Source organism: Cherax quadricarinatus, chromosome 8 (assembly GCF_038502225.1).
Source record: "Cherax quadricarinatus isolate ZL_2023a chromosome 8, ASM3850222v1, whole genome shotgun sequence".
In the NCBI taxonomy this organism is placed as follows: Eukaryota; Metazoa; Arthropoda; class Malacostraca; order Decapoda; family Parastacidae; genus Cherax; species Cherax quadricarinatus.
The window spans coordinates 9,695,285-9,711,797 of NC_091299.1; the positions used below are offsets into that span (position 1 = coordinate 9,695,285).

The 16,513-nt window shown below is 40.0% G+C and overlaps 1 protein-coding gene across 3 annotated transcripts in view; it reads left to right on the forward strand.

Moving 5' to 3' along the window:
* The first annotated feature begins 1,309 nt into the window (after positions 1-1,309).
* Positions 1,310-16,513, forward strand: part of Blos4 (biogenesis of lysosome-related organelles complex 1 subunit 4) — a 30,603-nt gene continuing 15,399 nt past the window's right edge. Inside the window, exons 1-2 of one of the 3 annotated variants that reach the window (XM_070082843.1) lie at positions 1,310-1,552; positions 8,755-8,826. In XM_070082843.1, coding sequence (XP_069938944.1) covers positions 1,457-1,552; positions 8,755-8,826 — 168 coding nt within the window. In that variant the 5' untranslated portion in view covers positions 1,310-1,456. The remainder of the gene's footprint in view (positions 1,553-8,754; positions 8,827-16,513) is intronic. The other 2 variants (XM_070082842.1, XM_070082844.1) reach the window with 2 other exon arrangements.

Here is a 16,513-nt window from a genome sequence, read left to right on the forward strand (position 1 = left end):
GCACACGAAAATCACTCCCCGTGAAAGCAAAAGACCGGGCAGACGATGCAACATCTCCCCAATGAAAAGTAGAGGCGCCACTAACACGATAAGAGACAATACAAAGTGTGAGGGGGCCCAAGACTGTTCAACTGCCTCCCAGCATACATAAGGGGGATTACCAATAAACCCCTGGTTGTCTTCAAGAAGGCACTGGACAGGCACCTAAAGTGAGTACCTGACCAGCCTGACTGTGGTTCGTACGTCGGGTTGCGTGCGGCCAACAGTAACAGTCTGCTTGATCAGGCCCTTATCCACCATGAGGCCTGGTCACAGACCGGGCCGTGGGGGCGTTGATCCCCGAAACCCTCTCCAGGTATACTCCAGGAACCAGCAAAAGGTCCCCTGGCCACAAATCAATTTAGGGTTATATTTAAAAATCTTCTCATCTCTCAATAATAACCATACCCAAAGTAGTATGCTAAATTCTAACCAAATTTAAAGCAACTCTCCCACATATTTTATTATCCCTTATCTATTAAACCATTATTACAAACCTAATAATGCATGCTTGTATCATAAACTGTACTACTTTATATTAATAATTTAATAAAATAACGAATATTTGAAAGTGACCATTCTTCACCTGTCTAAACTTGAGTAGTCTTTAAGTATTAGATTAAGTCTGCCTGAAGCCTCGGCATAGTAAGTAAGTAATGGTGGCTTTCTTTGTACTGATCAAACTATGAAATGTAAACACATATTGTAACAATAGGAAAGAAATAAAATTTTGATTTGTTTCCTGTCAAACCTTACCTAACCGTAAATTCGATTACTGGCTCACTCACACATTGAGGTCCGGGGTTCGATCCCCGGAACGGGTGAAAACATCAGAACGTGTTTCCTTAAGACACCTGCTGTCCATGTTCAGTTACTTAGTTAGTTTAATATCTTTATTATGCACCCCATACTCGTCCTGTGGGCGTAGTTAAAATATTACAGAGGTGCATAATGTGTAGTAAAATAGGTACCTATTTTTATTTATTTATTTATTTAGAAATTTTAGCATACATACAGAGGTACAAAAAAATACAGGTAAGAGCAGCATGCCAAAGCCACTTATATGCATAGCATTACGGGCTGGCTTAAAATTAACTGGGTGTTAGTGGACTGGTGTGGGTCGCATCCTGGGATAAAACTGACCTAATTTGCCCGAAATGTTCAGCATAACAAGCGGCTTTCTACATAGTAGTGTCATTGATATCAGCTATTATTATTATTATTATAATTATAATGTAGTGAACTTCGGTGGGTTGTTCCCGTGACCGTGGAAGGCAGGTGTGGACGGTGTAAGCTGTCAGTGTCCCTTACAACCACAACAACTAGAGGAAGATTATCATAACAAAAATTACAATAAGTTATCGGGAGGAGTAGAAACTTCTGAGCAAACTGTACGTATCCTGAAGAAGAAGTTACAATGTCCATTAAATGTGGTGCTGATAAGCGAGATGAGATACTCAGACAAACAGCCAAAGAGTATTCTGAGTATTTGGAAGTAGACGCCACCTCGGAGGTTTGTGTCTTAGTGGTTACCAGCCTTTTATATTATTTAATTTAAACGCTCATTATATTTTAGGACCATTACTTTAAGACAAGTGACAAGATTTAGTTCATATTTTTAATTCAGAATGTTTCATATCCGTCGATATGAAACTTCAATATGAAAAACGATATAGAAGGGGCGTAATAACTAAAGAATTTATCAAACACAATATGTCAGTCATCACCAAATTAATCAGAAAGTCCAAGAAACTATACTATTCTAATAGATTCACAGAAACGAGAGGAGATATATAAAAGACGTGGAAGACTCCGTCAGATCCTGGGCACCACCTGGGTTGCCATGACAGTGACCTCCATCCAAGACACTGCAACACTCCAGGCGGACATAAACCAAATCTTCAAAACAGTATGAAGTTCAATAAAGAGAAATTTCAAATACTCAGATATGGAAAACTTGAGGAAATTAAAACTGTATCAGTGTATACGACAAATTCTAACCATACAATAGAGGGAAAAAGTAATGTGAAGGACCTGGGAGTGATAATGTCATAGGATCTCGCCTTCAAAGACCACAACAATATATCTACTGCGTCTGCTAGGAAAATGATAGGATAGACAATGAGAACCTTTAAAACTAGGGATGCAAAGCCCATGATGATTCTCTTCAAATCGCTTGTTCTCTCTAGGCTGGAATACTGCTGTGCACTAACTGCCCCCTTCAAGGCAGGGGAAATTCCTAACCTGGAGAGTGTACGAAGAACTTTCATGGCACACATAAGTACGATAAGGCACCTAAATTACTGGTAATGGTTGAAGGCCCTTGATCTGTATTCCCTGGAGCACGGGCGAGAGAGATACATGATAATATACACTTGGAAAATCCTAGCGTGATTAGTACCAAACTTGCACATGAAAATCACTCCTTATGAAAGCAAAAGACTCAGCAGGAGATGCAACATTTCCCCGATGAAAAGCAGGGGTGTCACAAGTACACTGAGAGACAACACAGTAAGTGCCCAGGGCCCAAGACTGTTCAACTGCCTCCCAGCATACATAAGGGGGTTTACCAATAGACCCCTGGCTATCTTCAAGAAGGCAATGGACAGGCACCTGAAGTCAGTACCTGACCAGCCAAGCTGTGGTTCATATGTCATTTTGTGTGCGGCCAGCAGTAACAGCCTGGTTGATCAGACCCTGATCCACCATGAGGCCTGGTCTCGGACTGTGTCGTGGGGGCGTTGATTCCTGAAACCCTCTCCAGGTAAACCACAAACTGAACAAAGCTAGTAATATTGTATTAACTAAACCAAACAAACCAAAACTCCAGCCTATTGATACAGCTAACAAATCACTTCTCAACCATAGGATCAAATCTCACCAATAAAATTCCAAATACCACTGCCCGAGCTAATGATTATCTAGACAGAAACTTCCCAACATCCCTCTAACTTGCACCAACAGAGCCTACTGAGGTTACCATGATTATTAACTCTCTAAAAAACAAATCAGGAAATACAACCCAAGTACCACCACTGGTGTACAAACGAGCAGCTCAAGTCCTTTCACCCACCATTGCATTACTCTTTGACAAATCGCTAAAAAACCAACACTTCCCATCATCACTCAAAATAGCAAAGATTACAACAATACACAAAAATGATGACCCAATAGAGATAAACAACTATTGGCCAATATCAAACTTGCCTTTGCTTTCCAAAATCTTTGAGAAGCTCATACACAAAAGGTTATACTCCTTCATAACATCACAAAGCATCCTTAACCCCTGCCAGTTTGGCTTCAGGAGAAACAAAAGCACAAATGATGCAATAATAAAAATGCTAGCCCTACTTTACACAGCACTTGAAAAAAAAATACCTACTTGTATCTGTATTGACCTTAAGAAAGCTTTTGATCCAGTGGACCTCCAACATCCTACTCCTCGTTACAGTATAAGAGGCCATGCACTTGCATATATCGAGTCTTACCTTACTAACAGAAAGCAGTACATTTCTGTCAATGACACAACCTCCTCAACAAGGTTCCTGGATACTGGTGTACCACAGGGAAGCATTCTTGGCCCCCTCCTTTTCCTATATCAAAGCTCCTTAAACCCATTTTATTTGCAGATGACACTACTTATGTCTTCTCTCACCCAAACCCAACCATACTAACAGACACAGTAAAATATCTAAAAATATCTACTTGGATGACTACCAACAAACTTACTCTCAATATACACAAAACCTAATTCATGCTATTTGGAAACAGAGCTATGAATATACATGTACAGCTAAACATATTGATAAATAGTTCACCCATTTCAAGACACACTGAGGGCAAATTTCTGTCTCCACCTTGACTGCAGACTCAAATTCCAAACCCACATACAGCAAATATCCAGAAAAGTCTCCAAAACAGTAAGCATCCTATTAAAAATAGGGTACTATGTACCCCAAACTGCTCTTCTTGCTCTTTACCATGCTCTCATTTACTCTTACCTCACCTATGATATGTGTGCATGGGGCTCAACTACAGCAAATCACCTTGAACATTTAATAACCCAACAAAAAGCTGCAGTGTGATTGATTACTAACTCCTGCAGTAGACAACATACTTCACTGCTTTTCAAGAGTCTTAACTTGCTTAATATACACAACATCCACACTTATTATTGTGCCTACTACATACACAGAACACTATACTCAAATATAAACCCTCCTCTCAAACTCCTCCTTGACAGTTATAACAGAACCAGCCATAATATGAGACACAAATCACTCTTTGATATCCCACATGTCCATCTCTCCCTATGCAAAAATGCTATGCAGGTAAAAGGCCCAAAGATCTGGAATTCACTGCCAGAACACACTAATGGACCCCTAGCATTTTTAAAACTACAGTTAAAAAACGCCTTATCTCCTTAACCTATCCCATCCCATCATAAATACATACATTTATGTAAAAACTATACATTGTTTGCTCAGTATCATAACATAGGTAAAGCATTGTAATTAATATATACTTACTCTCAATATATGTAATCTTCTCAAATGTTAATCATTCCATTGTGTCTGCCTTAGGTTAATACAGCCTCTCCTCACTCAGTGATGTGTTCATTTACCGATGACTCAGACTTACGACTGGCTGTCTGACCAGTATGCATACCTAAATATGTAATGTATATTAGAGCTGATTTCCTCTATTCTGTTTATTACAATATACAGTACACTACTGTATACACATTTAAAAATATACCAGAAATGTTATAAATGGTGCAAAAGTGACATTAAAACAATATCAAAGATTGTATTAATGTTAGTAGAATTACTGACAATATGTTAAGTCAAAGGACACAAGTGCAACTAATGTGACATTTTATTGTGGCAACTAATGTGACATTTTATTGTGGCACCACAATAAAATGTCACATTAGTTGCACTTGTGTCCTTTTACTTAACAATATCAAAGATGGTTGACACAAACCCACTACCATTATAGTATGCTCCTCGCTTAGCAATGCATTCGTTCACCGATGGGGGTCTTAGAAACAGAACTCCGTCATTAAATGAGGCTGTAATCAAAACTGTAATTCCTCTCTACCAAACCTATTAAAGCCATATAGCATGAACTAATAGAATTTTCAGTTCTCTTGTATTCATTGTAAACTCCTCTAATGATCCTATGTAAAAATTTATTGTACTGTTATTGCCTTATTAATCTTAAGTTAGTCTTAAGTTTGCCTGAAATGCTCTGCTTATAAAAGGGCTTTTGGCATGTACACTCAATTGTTATACAGTGGTGCCCTGAGTTTCAGCCATAATTCATTCCAGAAGGCTGTTCGAGTGCCGTTACCAAATGAATTTTTTCCTATAAGGAATAATGTAAATTAGATTAGTCCATTTCAGACCCCCAAAAATACACTTACAAAAGCACTTACAATAATACACTTACATAATTGTTCAAGTTGGGAGCTGTATGAAACTTGGAGTACCACTGTACTCCTTTGTACAAAAATGTATCATGCTGAAATAAACTTTGTACATTCTAATACAGTCAGTGCATCATCAAGGACTGTTTGACTTATTTCCATTGGGGTCCTAAATTTAATCTTGACCTCCAGGATGTGACCCACACCAGTCCACTAACACCCAGGTACCTACTTACTGCTAGGTGAACAAGGGCAGCATCTGCAAAGAAACACGACCAACATTTCACCCGTGCCAAGGATTGATCCATTTCCTTTAGTATGTGAGTTGAGGATAATACTAACCAAGCCACTCTAATCTGTTGGCTTAGCACTTTTTAAATATAATAATAAGAAATTATGTTTTTTTTTTTTGTTAAATGTAAGGCCCTATAGGCTGCATCTGCATTTCTGTTGGTGTAAGTGAGTACAGGTACACACAAGTACAATTACAATACATAGTTTAACATGTAAATTACCTGGAGCTACCCCCCATTAATTCAGACTTGATTTCTAACATACTCCCAGGCACTGTATGACTCCTTGAGGCCTCATATATATTTTAATTCTTAAAATTAGTACAGTGGAACCTCGAGTTTTGGCTTCCCCAAGTTTCGACTGTTTGAGTTTTGGTCACTTTTTCACCTAAATTTTGTCTTGAGTTTCAAACAGTACCTTGAGTTTCGGCCGCCGTACCAGACCTGTCTGCCTGCCTGCGCCCACACAAAGCATCTCATGCATGCATTGTGAGTCAGTTTGGATTTGTTTCTCCTCGAGTGAACATTATAATCCCTGTGCTTTCATCCAAACATTTCAGAATAATCCATTATTTTTTGTGCTTGTTGATTGAGTGCGACTGCTACATAATTAACCATGGGCCCAAAGAAACTTCCTAGTGTCTCTGTCTTTCATTGAGTTAGCAATACTCCGCACATTCATCCATTGTTGTTTGTGCTTGTTTATTGATTGTGACTGTGAAATAAGTCACCATGGGGCCAAAGAAAGTTCAGAGTGCCAGCCCTTTGGTAAAGAAGGCAAGAAACACGATAGAATTCAAGAAAGAACACACCAGCCAAGGTACTTCCCCACACACACCAGCCAGGGTACTTCCCCACACACACCAGCCAGGGTACTTCCCCACACACACCAGCCAGGGTACTTCCCCACACACCAGCCAGGATACTTCCCCACACACACCAGCCAGGGTACTTCCCCACACACACCAACCAGGGTACTTCCCCACACACACAAACCAGGGTACTTCCCCACACACATCAGCCACGGTACTTCACTACACACACCAGCCAAGGCACTTCCTCACACACCAGACAGGGTACTTCCCCACACACCAGACAGGGTACTTCCCCACACACCAGCCAGGGTACTTCCCCACATACCAGCCAGGATACTTCCCCACACACCAGCCAGGGTACTTCTCCACACACATTTGATAAGAGTGGCAAGACCTTCATCTGGAAAAGCAACAGACCACAGCTGAGGAACTTGCTTCAGAGGAGGAGGGAGAAGGAGAGAAGGAGGTGCTTTCTTCAGAGATTAAGGAGATTTGTGCAATGTGGAGTAGGGTGCAAGCTTTTGCTGAGAAATATCACCCTGAGCAAGCTGAAACAAGCCATCTCTGCAACATGTTCAGTGACAAAACCTTGTCCCATTTCAGACAAATGCTAAAGAGACGCCAGAAACAGACCTCTCTGGACAGTTTTTTTGTGCGACAGGGGTCCAGTGACTCTCAAGCTGGTCCTAGTGCCAGTAAAAGACAAAGAAGGAAAGTAACCTCAGATAGGGCTTTGGTACCTGAAGTCCTTATGGTGGGGGATTCCCCTTCCAAACAATAATAAGTCCTCCCTTTCTCCTCCCTGTCTTCCATATGCCAACAAGAATCTTCAATAAAGGCATGTAAATGTGATTTTAAATGTTTATCTATTTTATTAGTTATTTAAGTACTATATGTATTTATAATTTTTTTGTATTTGTAAAACTAGTTATTTTTTAAAAAATGTATTTTTTTTTTTTAATATTTTTGGATTTACATTACTTCTTATGGGAAATATTGCTTTGACTTTCGAACAATTAGAGTTTCAGCCGAGCTTCTGGATCAGATTACGTCCGAAACTTGAGGTTCCACTGTATTGGGCAAGAAAGGCAAAGTATTTTAGCAAGTCTTCTAACACCTAAAACTTGAAGCCTCTTTTTACACCCTCCCTCCAACAGTTCGTGAGACAACCCCTACCACTCCTACTTTCCACACTAGATTTGTACACCCTCTTTTTCAACCTATTCCTCTGCATCCTCCCTTCATACCCAAACCACATCAACAATCCCTTCTCAGTCCTCTGAATTATAACCTTGCTGACCTTATATTGTCTATTAATTTCTGCACCAAATTTTCTACATAATATTCATACACTTATTATTCTTAAACATGACATCTCCACTGCTTCTAGTCTCCTTTTCACTTCAGCTTTCAAAACCCATACCTCTCATCCATATAAAAGTATGTACCACTGTACTCTGGTACATTCCCTTATTTGCCTCCACAGATAAACTTTTCCTTTATTTTGGGTCTTTTATAGACCCATCTATTGATATGTCCACTCAGATATATAAATGCATCTACTTCCTCCATGCTTCTCTCCAATCTAATATTTAATCAGTCATTTCTAGACTTTTTGTTACTCTCAACACCTTATTCTTTTTTTGTGTTCACTTTAAATTTCCTTCTTTTATGTACCCTCCTGAATTCATCCACTAATCATGGCAACTTGTCTTTAGAATCCCCCAAAAGAAGTGTTATCAACAAAGCAACTGTGATAACTCCCACTTTACATCAGATCCACCATCTTTTAATCTCCCACCTCTTCCCTTTCACAACCCCACCTATAAACGTTAAACTATCATACCCTAACCTGAGCCTCACTCTCTGCATAAAAATCCTTAACTGCTTTTAATAACCTACCTCTTCCATATATTTGCAACATCTTTCTCATGGATCCTGTATCCACCCTATCCACTTCTTCAGAGGTCTCTACTCTGAATTAGGGATGCGGATGTTAGAGTTGGAAGGTAATCTGGTTGCGATGTCAGCACACTTCTGAAAAAATGGAAATTGAATGAATGATGCTGAGTGGGTTTTCTTCTTTGGCTCACCCTTCCTTGGCATTGCAGCTGCTAAATTAAATATGTTATTATCAGTTAGATGTAGCATTCTCATTGTTTATTTTATTGTACAGAGATGTACTCTTGATCGTGAACTGGAATCAATGTTGACCAGATTAGAAGAATATGGCAGTCTTCTCGAAAGGGTAAGTACAAAATACAGTATACTGTATCGTGTACTGTATGCATTTATAATGTTTATTGTAGCCAGATGATACAGAAAATCTAAGTTAAATTTTTTCTTGGCTCATAAGTTTTTAAGTACAGTGGACCCCCGGTTAACGATATTTTTTCACTCCAGAAGTATGTTCAGGTGCCAGTACTGACCGAATTTGTTCCCATAAGAAATATTGTGAAATAGATTAGTCCATTTCAGACCCCCAAACATACACGTACAAATGCACTTACATAAATACACTTACATAATTGGTCGCATTCGGAGGTAATCGTTATGCGGGTGTCCACTGTATTCTGATATTTAATTTCAGGATATCTGTTACTAGAAGTATTCTTGTATCTCCTTGTCTTTGCTCTCTACATCTATTTTCTTCAGTTTTTCAACTCTGAAATTCCCATTTTTTGCAGTTCATTTTGAGGGTCACTCCGATCCATAAAGGAGATGACCAAGCTGACTTGAATAACTATAGACCAGTATCTAACTTACCACTGCTCTCTAAAATCTTTGAAAAATTAATTCATGGACGGATCTGTTCCTACCTCGTTTCACACAACATATTAAACCCTTGTCAGTTTGGATTCAGGAATAATAAAAGCACAAATGATGCTATCATACACATGCTAGAACTAATATATACCACACTTGAAAAGAAAAAAGTCCCGCTGGGAATTTTCATTGATTTACGTAAAGCTTTCGATACAGTTGACCATGAACTGCTGTACTCCAAATTAATGCACTATGGTATCAGAGGCCACTCCCTCAACTACCTAAAGTCATACCTTAGTAACAGAACTCAATATGTGTATGCAAATGATGCAAACTCCTCCACCCAACCAATCACAGTAAGAGTCCCACAAGGAAGCGTCCTTGGACCACTCCTCTTTCTCATCTACATCAATGATCTACCGAATGCATCACAGCTACTCAGACCCATATTACTTGCAGATGACACTACATATGTCTTTTCCCACCCAAACACAGTCATACTAGCAAACACAATCAATGCTGAATTACAGAAAATATCTGCCTGGATGATGACTAACAAACTTACCCTGAACACTGATAAAACCTATTTCATTCAGTTTGGAAACAAAGCTGCAAATGATCCAATTAACATTATGCTAAATGGATCATCAGTCACAAGACTCAGAGGGAAAATTCCTAGATATCCACCTTGACAGTAGCCTTAAGTTCCGGACACACATACAACAAATCACCAAGAAAATCTCCAAGACTGTAGGCATACTATCAAAGATAAGGTACTACGTTCCACAATCAGCTCTCCTGGCACTGTACCATTCACTCATATACCCTTATCTTACATATGGAATTTGTGCATGGGGATCAACAACATCCAATCGTCTAAAACCCCTAATAACCCAGCAAAAGGCAGCAGTAAGAATGATAACAAATTCCCACTCCCGCCATCATACTTCACCAATTTTCAAAAGTCTGAATCTGCTTACCATTAAGAACATCCATACTTATTCATGTGCCTACTACATACACAGAACAATACACGCAAATATAAACCCCCCACTCAAACTTCTCCTCACCAACCTAAACAGGACACATGACCACAACACAAGACATAGATCTCTTTTTGATATACATCGTGTCCATATCACATTGTGTAAAAACTCTATGCACATAAAGGGCCCCAAAATATGGAATTCATTACCAGAAGATATTAAAGTAACCCAATCTGAAAATCAGTTTAAGACTCTTCTCAAAAGCCACCTAATCACCCTAGACTAAATGCTAAATACTCAGTACACACTTTCTCACCTATGTACTTCCACATCATAACTGAAACAATCACATTGAACCTTTTATCCATTGTTGACAGGAATATAATTGAATCATTGTTTTCACAAAAGCATTTGAGAATATAAATATATCTTTGTATTATACAAATTTTGATTCATTTATAATTAATATTCTACTGTACAACTATGAAATAATTACTATCCTACTGTACAACTATGATATACTCCTTAGTATTAAGTAGAATGTAAGCCAATAATGTTAAGTTGGCCCATAATGCCAAGGCATAATAGAGGCTCTCTTTGCATTGCAACCCACTATTGTAAATACAGTCTCAATGTACTGTTTGCAAAGGCATTAAATAAATACAGTGAAACCTCAAATATCGAACTTTCGTCGGTCCAGAAGGCTGTTCAATCCCGGCCGGGGGTATGGTGAATTTATTCCCATCAGGAATAATGTAAATTAGATTAGTCCATTTCAGACCCTCAAAAATACACTTATAAAAGCACTTACAAAAATACACTTACATAATTGGTCGTGTTGGGAGCAGTTCGATTTTTGAGGTTCCACTGTAAATAAATAAATAAATAAACTTTTGGTAAAACCTCTTGACTATTTTCATGTTAAATGGCTTTCTTCCATCCTAAACCCACTTCAATGAAAACTCTTAGGAATAATTTGCCATCCTTGTATTTCTAATTTGGAAAATCATTATATCACCCTTTGTCCTATGGGTATAAAGCTTGCATTTCATATCAGTCTAGTTCATATCTTACTTTTCCTCCCACCCATTTTGGTATCTTTTTTATTTCCTGCTTCTCTTGGCCTCTATAATATATTAGTGAAACTGGCTGCTCTCTTTCTGACAGCCTAAACACAACAGAAATGTTTGCCTTGCTGATACCAGCAATGCTCTTTTTTTGGCCATGTTAATTTAAAACCTATGGCTATCCCAAAAGTAAGTCTTCTGTTAAAACTATCTGTCCTACTTCTAGCCTTAATAGATACCATCTTGTTTGATCAGCCATTATAATGCACAACATTCCTAACATGAATCTTGATCTTGGTTTTATTTCTGTTGATGCCTGCCTTTACCATTACTTTGCCAGATGCCATCTTCAGATTTCATGTGACTTGACCTGACCTTGGCTTTCTCCGTGCCTCTTCACCTAACCTGTCTTCTGCCTTTCTCCCTTCAAGGAAGGTTCCTTGATGCTGGTGAGGAGCTCTTGATCTAGGGAATTGTATCTGTTCTCCAATTTCCTGAATTGAGCCTGAACGCCGTTCATAGCCCCGCCCCATCCCACAGGCTCTGTATAATCCCTAAGGGTTTAGCGCTCCCCCATGATGATGATAATAATAATAATTCTGCCTTTCTCCCTTTTTGTTTCTTCCTTTTTCTTTCTCACACATGACTTGATAATGGTCCCTGACAGGCCTAAACTTCAGCTAATGTTCTCTTTCCAAATTGTGGGTTAGTTATAAATTGTTCGAGTTTATGTATAGTATATACAGTGGTACCTTGACTTACAAGTTTAATTCGTTTCATGACTGAGCTCGTAACTCAATTTGCTCATATATCAAATCAATTTTTCTCATTGAAATTAATTGAAATGCTATTAATCCATTCCAGAGCCCGAAAAACCACCCCAATTTTTGTTTTTGTTTTGGGTTTTTAAATAAGAAAAATGTATTTATAAATAAGAAATATTGTATACTCCACTCACTACCTTCACTACTCCACCCAGCACCATCTCTGCTCCATCCAACACCTTCACTACTCCACCCAGCACCATCTATACTACACCCACCACCCTCTCTACTCCACCCACCACCATATCTACTCTACCCACCATTATCACAACTCTACTCACCACCATCTCTACTCCACCTACTGCCATCTCTACTCCACCTACCACCATCTCTACTCCACCTACCACCATCTCTACCCCATCCACCACCATCTCTACTCCACCCACCATTATAACTACTCCACCCACCATTATCACTACTCCACCCACCACCATCACTGCTCCACCCACCTCCATCACTGCTCCACCCACCACCATCACTACTCCACCCACCACCATCACCACTTCACCCACCACTATCAGTACTCCACCCAATTTAATGTTTCTGGAAAAACTCTGAGTGTTGAAATGGAGGTTACCTCTTCCCTGGATTTATATGAGAACCAAACAAGAGACAAGGTGCCTCACAACAATCTGGCACTAGTGTGGGAGTATTATTATTACAGTTATGTCTTGGAAGAGCATGTGGGATGGGACGAAGTGCCTGACATTCCTCTGGGTACAGAGTTGGATTTGACTTCAGATACGTGCGTACTAGTGGCAGTGGCGTATCTGAAGCTCACTCGTAACTCGGATTTTGGCTCGTAACTCAAAGCATAAAATCGACCAATTGATGGCTTGTAACTCAGAAAACTCGTAAGTTGGGGCACTCGTAAGTCAAGGTATCACTGTATGTCATGCTGATTAGCCTAATCCAACTAAATATATTTTAGATAAGTTTACAGTAATTTAATAATAAACAAACACAATGAAATGCTGTACTGTAACTTTTGTGAAATTATTGCATGCACAAATTTTCACTTGCCTTATTTAGCAAAAAGATCGTTGCTATGTGAAGGCTTACTCAGCCCTGTAACAACTTCAGTCAGTATTACCAAGGCTGGCTCCTCCTCACGAAAATTAATGAATAGAAAAAGAAATAATAACAGACAATGATAAACACTTTATTATTTAGAAACGGAAAATGTAAAACAATAAAACATGAATGGGTATCCTAACTGAAAGAAAAATGAAAAATGAAATGAAAAAAATTACATTTGAACCCAACGCTAATATAGGTATATCATGGTAATGGGGTGTCAGGTGTTGGTGACACTGCGTGTTGTTGAACTCGTAGCCGTTGCTGATGTGGGGGGGGTAGCAGGTGTTGGTGACCACCACCGGCTCATTCTTCACAGAGTGTAGCCATGTATAATTACTTCAGATGACAGGAAAACAGGTTCGTAACCACTGCTATGATGAGGGGTTAGGTCCTGTGTTGGCTTACATAACAGGTAAGTAGATTAAACATGGGACGTCTCAGGACGTTAGTCCGTCTCCTTCTATTCTTCTCGTTGGTTGGCAGGTGACCCTCTCTGTCATTCCAAGCTGTAAAGAGAGACAGATTACCCACTGCTTAAGAAATCACTCTCCATGATAAGTACAATACCTAAAAGATGTGGTGATTATTAAAACATTTAACAGATAAAGACTGAAAGGACTAAGTTAATTATTGGTCAAAAGTGAAGCTTTCAACCAATAAGTCCACTAAAATATGATCAGGAGTGTACTTACAGAAGTGTTGGGAGCTGTGAGTTGAGTGATTTACTGTTTGACTGGAGCCCCACACGTCACCTTTCAGGGGGGGGGGAGAGGTAGGGGAAGAGATAGCAGAAGCTAGACTGACCCTACCTTAACAAGCAGTCGGCAATCAAACTACCACTTTCAGGGAGGGGGGAAAAAAGGGGGGGGGGAAATAGCGGGAGCTGGACTTACCCTACCTTAACAAGTAGCCGGCAATGAAACTATTGTTACTATACACTCCCTCGCTACTCCTATCTATTGAACTTTTCCCCTCACACTCCCCCATACCAAGACTTATAGTCAAGGAGTACGTATAAGAAGAATAGGCGAGGAAAAAGTTCTAACATGTGGAAGCCGCGTAAGGCAACAAATCTTCTACTGATTGTCACGACTTAACCAGTCAGAGAAATAATTGGATGAACCATTGATATACACAATATGGAACTTAAAAGCCTGGAGTGCCAATGTCCACCTCAAGAGGCGACTGTTGGTTCCCTTAAAAGTTTCTAGGTATATCAAAGGTTTGTGGTCTGTTTCTAAAATGAATTCTTTTCCCAGCAAATAAAATTTAAGCTTGGAGATACCCCACACAAGGGCCAAACATTCCTTTTCTATGGTGGAGTATCTCGTTTCTGAAGGAGGGAAGTTTTAGATTTAATAAATATACAGGATCTAGGAGTGTGTGTATTTTGTGCAGTAAGCACTTGACACCTATTGCAAGAACTATACTTCTTTGTAACCTGAGAATACATGCTTGGCCAAAAATAAGTGTGCTTGAGTTTCTGCCATGTCTTACGATGGGCCAAGTGTTTGGTCACTGGCAAATCATGAGCCATTTGAAGAACAGTCTCTCGACATGGTTTAGGAGCAACAAGGAGGGAATAATCTATCACTGAAGAATGAGATTTAACCCTTTGACTGTTTCCGACGTATAAATACGTCTTACGAGCCAATGTTTCTGACGTATTTATACGCACAAATTCTAGCGGCTTCAAATCGAGCGCCAAAGGCCTGATAGGCCTACACGGGAGAGAATGGGTCTCAGTGGTCGGTGTGCACCCTGTGAAAAAAATCTGGGACCTAGCGGTGCATTGTGGGAACGCCATGTTGTCAGTCCATTTTCACCATGCCTCTCGGTAAGAAGTTCCTCACTCCTCGGCGGATTGGAGGTCTTTTGTTCCCAAGTGATAGCTCTAACAGCGATGAAAGTGTCAGTGACAGTGAATTCAAGGGTTTTCAAGTGAGTGTTACCGAAAAAAGTGCCCAGGATAACGTAAATAGTGACGAAAACCCAGATGACCCACAACCTTCGACCTCTGGTGCTGTGCCGGCTTGTTCACGTTCACGTTCGCCTGTACCAGGACGAAAGAGGAAACTATTTGGTCGTGTACAACACCCTGATGATAGCAGTGATAGTGATAGTGATAGTGATTTCAAAGTCATTGAAAGCAGTTCTAGTGACAGTGAGAGTGAATATTCCCCAGTGAAGCGCCAGTATGTACGACGTAGCATGCGGTCTGGTAGTGTTTCATATGTTGTTCCAAGGGGAAGGAGAAACTCTGGGAGCACATCCCGTGGCCCAACACCACGACCTGATAGTGAAGATGACGATATTGTAACGATGGGTATGAATGGTGACAGTGAGGGAGGAGGCAGTGGTGGTGATAGTGAGGGTGGCACGGCCCATGTGGCACCATCACCGGGCCACGCTACTAGCCACGCGGCTGACTCAGCAGAACAACCAGCCTCACCCTACCCCACACTGCCACAACCTGCACCACCACAACCTGCACAGCCACAACCACAGCCACAACCACGGTACAATATCCAGACCCCACCAGCAGACCGCATCTGGGATTGGCAGGACGGTGACGAGTTTGTTCCCAGTCCCCATGACTTTGATGAAACACAAAGTGGAATAAAGCCATCTTGTCCACTTGGGAACAATGCCAGTGAACTGGACTGCTTTGAGTTATTCTTCGATGAACCCCTGATGGACATCATTGTCAGGGAAACCAACACATACTGTGAATACACCATGGCAAATACAATTCTCTCACCAAAATCACGGCTACACAAGTGGAAGGAGACAACTGTGGCAGAGATGTACCTGTTTTTTGCCACAATAATGCTTATGCCACATGTGTATAAGCACACTGTCACCACATACTGGACAACAGATCGCCTGATTTCAACTCCAGGTTTTAGTGACATTATAGGTGTCAATCGTTTCCTGATACTGTTGCGTATGTTACACTTTTCAGACAAAACCAGGCCTGACAGAAGCGACAGGTTATATAAGATAAGAAATGTGTTTATGTACCTGAAACAAAAGTGCTGCATGTATTTTTATCCCTTCAGGAAGCTTGTTATTGATGAGTCCTTGATTTTATTCAAAGGAAGACTCTCATTCAAGCAATATATACCAAGCAACAGGAAACGCTTTGGTATAAAGCTATTTGTACTGTGTGATTGCAGAAGTGGTCTTGTTTTAGATATTATTGTGTACAC